An 8301-nucleotide genomic window follows, 5' to 3' on the forward strand; every position below is an offset into this window, starting at 1 on the left:
CTCATTCTTCTTCTTCTTCGTCGTCTTCTCTTTTTGTGTGGCTTTTTCTTGTCTCTGCTTCGGAGGAACCTTCTTCTCATTCTTCTTCTTCTTCGTCGTCTTCTCTTTTTGTGTGGCTTTTTCTTGTCTCTGCTTCGGAGGAACCTTCTTCTCATTCTTCTTCTTCTTCGTCGTCTTCTCTTTTTGTGTGGCTTTTTCTTGTCTCTGCTTCGGAGGAACCTTCTTCTCATTCTTCTTCTTCTTCGTCGTCTTCTCTTTTTGTGTGGCTTTTTCTTGTCTCTGCTTCGGAGGAACCTTCTTCTCATTCTTCTTCTTCTTCGTCTTTTTTTGGGGTTTTTTTTTGTCTCTGCTTCGTGCTTCGGACGAACCTTCTTCTCATTCTTCTTCTTCGTCTTCGTTTTTGTTGTTGTTGCTTTTTCTTGTCTTTGCTTCGGACGAACCTTCTTCTTCTTCTTCTGTTTTTGCTTTTTTTGTCTCTGCGTATGACGAAGCTTCGCTCGGCTGTTTACAGGTTTGTCAACGTCGTGGACGTGGAGCTTCATCAGCTGCTGCGGTCGTGGCTCGTCTGTCTGTCCTGCCGACCACCTGTCATCTCCAAGGTGTTCGAGCTACAGCTTCCTGTAGGTGGAGGACACGGCTCCAACAAGGTATATACGCAGAGGGCTTCTTTTCACGCAATCAATCAATCAATCAATCGCTCACCTGTGTATGTTCTTGTGATGTCTCATGTTCCGGTTCCTGTTGATGTTCCTGTGATGTTCATTCCTGTTGCATGCGTGTGTTCCTGTGATCACTTGTGTGTATTTGTGATCTGCTATCGTCTAGAAAGGGTAGTTAATTCGTAGGTTGTCTCACCTGTGGAGGTGAGTTTAATCGTCCCTTTTGTTACCTGTGAAGGTGAAGAGATTCGTGGCTTCTCTCACCTGTTAAAGCGGGTGTATTCGTGATCTCCTGTCGTCTAGGGAAGGTAGTTAATTCGTAGGTTGTCTCACCTGTGAAGGTGAGTTTAATTGTCCCTTTCGTTACCTGTGCATAGGAGGGGACTCACAGCTTCTCTCTTCGGTTGAATGGAGTTAATCATTTGCTCCTCTTACCTGTGGAGAGGATTTGATTATTTCCTTCGCACCTGTGGCATGGGATTGGTTCGTGACTTCTTTCACCAGTGGATTACAAATAATTCATCGCTTTTTACACCTGTGGCGTGGAATTTATATGTGGGTTATCTCCCAAAATTTGATTGATACATCACACCTGTGGCGTAAAATAGATTGATAGTTTCTCGCCTCTCAGCTGCGGGTTCGACTTAATTCTTCCCTTATCTCACCAGGAATTGATTCACGGTTTGTCTGACCTTTAGCGTGGAGTGGGTGATAGATTCCTGGGGCCGGTTTCACGAAGCGTGATTAACTTTAATTATGATTAAATCACTAATCATAATTAATCATAATTAATCATAATTAATCCTGTAATTATGATTAGTTAATCATACTTAAAAATCTGTTTCCCGAAGCGATTTAATTACATATTTAACTAATCACATAATTAGCCGACTTAAGCATGAATTACACTGTATTCAAAATGTTGGACAACGCCAAAAGTATCTGCAAATTCGGTACATGAAAAGGAATTAATTTGCAATTATAACGTATAATGACTAAATTAGTACAGCTAATCTTAGATAATTTAAATTTCCTTGGGAAAAAATTGAAGTAAAATTTCCAATTGTAAAATCTGCAGTGTACTTAATATACTAGTACTACATACATACTACTACTAGTACTAGCAACTAATTATGATTAGTGGATTTAATCACTGATAGAATTAAATATTGTGATTAACTTAATCATGATTAAAGTTAATAACGCTTCGGGAAACAGTCACTTCAATATAAGTACGGGAAGTTAATCATGATTAGTGATTTAATCCTGTGTAGCGTTTTTACGCTCTCCTGGCGACACCCGATGGCGTCACCGGTCGAAACGTACTGACCAGCAGTAACCTTAGGTAAGCACACTCACCTGTTGTGCCCGGGGGGCGTTGAAATGGCCGTATCGTCGCCACCCGGACTCCGCTAGCCGCCAGAGCGCCTCAGTGCTACTGCGCTCCCTCCGCAATAACCCGTCCCACCGTGTTCCGGTTCCGGTGCGTCGTTTAATTAGTCAACAATGCCAGACGAGGGACGACACACACAAGCACAACAACGGGGCAACCCCACCCTGCCTGCTGGCCTTGCGTTACGTTGGTTAACAAGTGTATATCCGGGGTAATCACAGAGGTTAAACAAATGGAATGAACGGAGCCGGGCAAAGGGCTAAAATAACCGGCAGCCTCCCCCCCCCTCGTGCAGCCGTGCACGAATAGGCCAGCTTTCCCCCTATTCGGGCAGAGTTAATATTTCTCGATACTGTAGGAATATTAAACCAACCTATTTAATATTCTAGTACTGTAATATTTACTTGCCTCACAACAACAGGACAATACGACAGTGCCCACTCACCAACCGACGCACCTGTCTCCCTCACCCATGAGGCAAGCCACATCAAACACGGTAACCGTACAGTACCTCTACCACCATGGGTACTCGTACGCTAACTGTCACCATTCTCGCCACACACAGCTTAACAGGCCGCTCCACTCCATGCACACACACGGAGTGGACGAGGCTACATACCGCGAGTTCTCCCTCACTCGATTCCAGAGAGGAACTCGCCGACTCTTTTCACGCCTCTATCTACAACTAGCTGTTCATACGGTCCGCACCACTCTCTGCCGCTAGAGGGGTGGGGGGGTACTACCACAGACTAACGGATACAGTATCCGTAGTCTGTATCTAACAGATACTGTATCCGTTAGTCTGTGGTACTACCGCACACAACATGGCGGCCCCCATGTAGGGACTTGTCTATCTACATTATCAATTTGTAAGCAGGCAAAACATTACGAAAACGCACACTAATAGACAGCAGACATCACAAATAATTATACAGTCACAAACACGGAATATTAACCCATACTATGTCTGTGGTTCCCAGTGAGCTACCTCACAATTACATCGCCAATGAACCAGTGGTGACCGGTGCCACCGCCACACATGATTCAGGACTTAATTACGCTTCGTTAAACCGGCCCCTGGTGTCACCTCGCTCGAGGAACTAATTAAGTTTGTTCGTCACCACCTACGTCTGTACGTGATGCTGCCGCACATTTTCCCCACGCTCGCATCACAGACTTAAAGTGATTACGTCACCGTAAATAGTAAAAAATAAAAAAAACATTTCCACTTTTTCACAAAATATAAGTAATTCTGTTCACGTTTTATCGTTAAATTGCTGCATTATACTTCCTATTTTACTATATTGTTCGATGTGAACATACACTCGTGACTCATATATAGCCCATAGCAAGCAATTAATGTTGAGAACATTAATTAAAATCGTCCAGGTTTTTTGGATTTTTAACTAGTTGAGAAACAATCTTATCAGGTAAGAATTTGACGATTTGTTTAGTCCCGTTAGTTCTTACTTTTAATGTAAAAAAATTGGAATTTTTTTTACAAATTTTACCATAGAAAATTCGTGACGTAGTCCCTTTAAGTCTAGTGCAGACCTGCGATTTTTGGTTGCTTGTCGCTGCAACCTGTAACTGCAAGCGATCGGTCGATGTGTCACCGCGTGTGGTGATTCTCTATTCAGAGCAATTTGGAAGCGATTGGGAGCGACGAGTCGCTCAAAATCAAAACAGTTTGATTTCTTGCAACTCGTCGCAAGCAACCAGAATCGCTAAGGGTTGCAGTTGCACGTTCCCGTAGACGTAGCGATTTCACAGCAATTTTTACAGCAATTTCTAGAATCGCTGTCAAGTTGCATGAAAAAGCCGCAGGTCTGTGCTAGGCTTTAATCCCGCGATTGTTTCGTCGCGAGTCCTTCCCACGTCTCATTATGGGAAGCTGTTTGCAAGTTCTTTTCCTTTTTTCCCAGCATGTCGCCTCGGTTTCTCCTTATTTGGCGAAGTTTCGAGCAAGGAGTTTAGTGAGAAGTCGTATGAATGCAACGGCGGGAGTTTTTTTTTTATGCGGAAAAAACGACTTTGCAAAATCCGTTTTGCAAAAGCTCATTAGCGATGCAGATCCAATTACGACGCGAAAGCTGATTAACGTGACGTGCGTCTCTAATGCGTCGCGTGCGTGTTCGTGCGTGTTCGTGCGTGCGCGTGCGTGCGTGTTTGTGCGTGTTCGTGCGTGTTACTGCATCTAGCGTGCGTGTTACTGCGTGCGTTGAGCATTATGGCAAAAACGTTCTTCTACTAATCTACTCTAACACCTTCTAAAAAAGTCCCGCTACTATTTTGTGGTGTTTTTGTCTCTTATTAACTCTTTTTTTCTGTCTCTCCCTCCCTCCCTCTCACATCTCACTCACTTTTTCTGTATTTGGCTGTGTGCGTGCGTGCGTGCGTGCGTGCGTGTTTGTGCGTGCGTGCGTGCATGCGTGCGTGCGTGCATGCGTGCGTGCGTGTGTGTGTGCACGCGTGTGTGTCTGTCTGTCTCTCTCTCTCTCTCACTCTCTCCCTTCTCTCTCGCTCCCCTCTCTCTTCCGCTCTCCTCCCTCTATCTCCCTCTCTTTCCTTCTCTATCTCTTACACGTGATGTTTGCAACGGGGATTTTTTTTCCCGCCATTAATTCCTCGCTAGTAAATTATGGGTTTGTAGTTAATAAGCTGTTATAAGCTGTGCGTAATCCCATGCAGCTGCCACCACCACCACTACCACCACCTGCTCATATCAATTTGTTTGTTGTGTGTTTTGTGCTTAAATTATGTAATTATGTTTAATACGTAACGTTATTTGATGGGAGATTTGCCCTTCAGTCGAATACGTGCCTTGCCTTTTTCGATATTCCTGTCTGCGATTTTTCGTACGTGCCTTTTCTCTTCCTACATTAGATGACATTTTTGTCACCCCTCCCACCACTCTCCCTCCCACGGGAACATGCGTGTTGCTCAGACGCATGCGCATGCATTGCATCGCATCGTGACGTATACACACAGAGAAATTTCGCTGTCAAAGTTGTGTCGCACACCTTCGCACATAACAGTGATGATCAGGATGTAGAGCGTTTTGCATTTCTCTCACCAGGTGGCATGCGGGGCATCACCACAGGTTCGGCGATTTTTTGTCTGCATATACGCAGACGCGTACACAGCACGGCCGCTGCAGACATGGCAGCTATACGTGCATGCGCTGCAACGTGTTGACGTGTCCTGCGTCGAGGGCCAAACAAGCCGCTTTTCTCTCGTCGTGCGGTAAGTGGCCCCATCTGTTGGTGGCAAAAAAAAACACTACGATTTCTTTTCTGCTAGATATCCTGCCATTATTGCGTTTGTTTTCATGTATTTTTCGGTTTTAATTGACTGCATTTTAGTTTTGGTTTGGCATTATTTTAGCGTTTTTTGTTAAGTCGTGGTTGAGCTTGCCATGATCGGATGGGTTTTTGATGGCTTGGCTCGTGAAAACTTGATCATTACTAAATTTACTTTTAAGTAGCAAGCGTATTCTACCTTACATGATTCACACGTGTGGCTCCAGGGGCACTTTGAGTGAAATCTCATACATGATTATACTAGAACTGCTTGACTAATCGTGTATTTATTTAATATTTAACTGTTCTATTGCTGTGAGACGGCCATGTGGCAGATAGGTCCGCGTCATTTTATTGTGTCTGTTTAATCTAACATGTTTTACCGTCGTTAAATAAAGTTTTTACTTACTTACTTGAGTAGCAAGCGTATTTTACCGTACATGATTCATGCGTGTTGTTACAGGGGCACGCAGGCTCCGAGGCTAGTGTGTGCATACTCATCTCACTGTGACGAGATGCAGCTGCAGCCAGACAAGCCCTTCATGCTGGCAGCTAACACAGTGCAAGAGATTCACGTGGGAGTGAGGCCGCTAGACACAGGCACCCGCTTCCTGTAAGAATGCACCAGACCATTTTTTCGCAAGTGTGAGGGTTAAGTGCGTCGCTCTCAGACTAGCAGGGGAGGGAACATCTCCTGGAATGCCCTATTACCAGAGCCGTGTAGACCTGGACCCGGTTCCACAGACGTGGATAACTTTTACCCTGAGTTAAGACTTTCAATCTAGGTTTCACACCAGAGTTAAATTTAACTCAAAGTAGGCATTTTAAACTCAGGCAGTTAAAATTAATCCCCGACTGTTGGAACGGAATTAACTTTAATAAGACTTTAATCTACGGTTCATACCAGAGTTAACTTTTAACTCAGAGTTAAGGAATTCAACTCAGAGTTAAGAGTTAATCCACGTCTGTGGAACCGGGTCCTGGAAACCTTAAGCTTTCAACAACCGTGCAACGGTCCTATGTGGCTGCAGCTGCTAGGTCGAGCGTAGTTAGTGACCCAAGAAGAAGAAGAAGAAAAAGAAGAAGAAAGAAAAAGAAGAAGAAGAAAAGATGAATGAAGAGATGAAGAAGATAGAAGAAGAAGAAGACAGCCAACGCTCCTTCTTCCCCTTTTCCTTTCGCTCAAGAAAGAAGAAGAAGAATAAAGAAGAAGAAGCAAGAAGAAGAAAGAAGAAGAGGAAGAAGAAGAAGAGGATGGTCATTACGCCACGCACCGACAAAAACATGGATGAGAGGCAGACGGGGGTAGTGGTGGGCAGAAGTAAGAGCTAAATTCCCGCCATTTAAGCCTCGTCCTCTGCCTAAAAGATGTCTCACGAGGAGACGAACCGATTGCACAAAGATCAGATGATTTGCACGCGAAAAAAGCGAAGGTGTGACCGACACAACTTGACAGCGAAATTATTCCTGGTGTGTATACGTCACGATGCGAGGCAATGCATGCGCTATGGCGTCTGAGCAAGCAGCGCATCGTTCCCGTGGGAGGAGAGAGTGGGGGAGGGGTTGACAAGAAAATGTTCATCTAATGTAGGAGAGAAGAAGGCACGTACGCAAAAATCGACAGACAGGATATCGAAAACGGCAAGGCACGTATTCGACTTGAACGGGCAAATCATCCCATCAAATTCAACGTTAACGTATTAAAGCATAATTAACATAATGTTAAGCACAAAAACACACAACAACACAAATTGATACAGCAGGTGTGGTTACGTCGGTGGTGTGGCAGCTGACCATGGGATACGCAACAGCTTATAACAGCTTATTAACTGTACAACCAATAATTACTAGCGAGAATTAATGCAGGGAAAAAAAATCCCAGTTGCAAACATTCACGTGTAAGAGATAGAGAAGCGAAAGAGAGGGAGATAGAGGAGAGTGGAGAGCCGGAACCAGGAGAGGGAGCGAGCAGAGACGGGAGAGAGTGAGTGAGAGAGGAGAGACAGCAGGACAACACAGCACGTGCAAGCACACACACGCACGCACGGCATGCACGCAACCGCACGCACAAACAGCACGCACGCCACGCACCAACGGCACACAGCCAAATCATACAGAAAACGTGAGTGAGAAATGTGAGAGAGGACGGGAGAGAGCAGACAAAAAAAAAGATGTTAAAAGACAAAACACCACAAAAATTAGTTAGCGGGACTTTTTTAGAAAGGTTTAGAGTAGATTAGAGAAGGAGTTTTGCCGATAAGCTCAACGCCGCAGTAACACGCACGCTAATGCAGTTAACACTGCACGAACACGCACAACACGCACGACGCGCACGCACGACACAGCACGCGTACGCATTAAGAACGCAACGTACCACGCTTCATACAGTTCTCGCGTCGATAATTGGATCTGCATCGCTAGAGAGCTTTGCAAACACGGATTGCAAAGTTGTTTTTACGCCATAAAAAAAAAATCTCCCGCGTTGCATCATACGACTTCTCAACTAAACTCCTTGCTACGAAACTTCGCCAATAAGGAGAAACCGAGGCGACATGCTGGAAAAAGGAAAAAGAACTTGCAAAAGCTCCCATACATGAGACAGTGGAGGACTCCCGCGACGAAACAATCGCTGGGATTAAAGCCTAGCCACAGACCTGCGGCTTTTCATAGCAACTACAGCGATTCTAGAAATGCTGTAAAAATAGCTGTGAAATCGCTCATCTACGGGAACATGCAACTGCAACCCGTAGCGATTCTGGTGCTTGCGACGGAGTTGCAAGAAATCAAACTGTTTTGATTGTTGAGGTGCACTCGTTCGCTCCAATCGCTTCCAAATTGCTCTGAATAGAGAATCACACACAGCGGTCGGTGACACATCAACCGATCGACTTGCAGTTAACAGGTTGCAGCGACAAGCAACCAAAACGCAGTCTGACTAAGTCCAGAT

General features: G+C 44.9%; 1 protein-coding gene across 1 annotated transcript in view; it reads left to right on the forward strand.

Moving 5' to 3' along the window:
- The window catches only part of LOC106816240 (nephrocystin-4-like), a gene marked incomplete at its 5' end in the record, with an annotated part of 52613 nt that overhangs the window by 35141 nt on the left and 9171 nt on the right, over positions 1-8301 (forward strand). The window contains 3 exons of the mRNA XM_014820825.1: positions 492-647; positions 5132-5298; positions 5818-5967. Of these exons, the coding sequence (XP_014676311.1) occupies positions 492-647; positions 5132-5298; positions 5818-5967 (473 nt within the window). The remainder of the gene's footprint in view (positions 1-491; positions 648-5131; positions 5299-5817; positions 5968-8301) is intronic.

The sequence above is a fragment of the Priapulus caudatus genome, unplaced genomic scaffold, assembly GCF_000485595.1.
Source record: "Priapulus caudatus unplaced genomic scaffold, Priapulus_caudatus-5.0.1 Scaffold1325, whole genome shotgun sequence".
NCBI classification, from domain to species: Eukaryota; Metazoa; Priapulida; class Priapulimorpha; order Priapulimorphida; family Priapulidae; genus Priapulus; species Priapulus caudatus.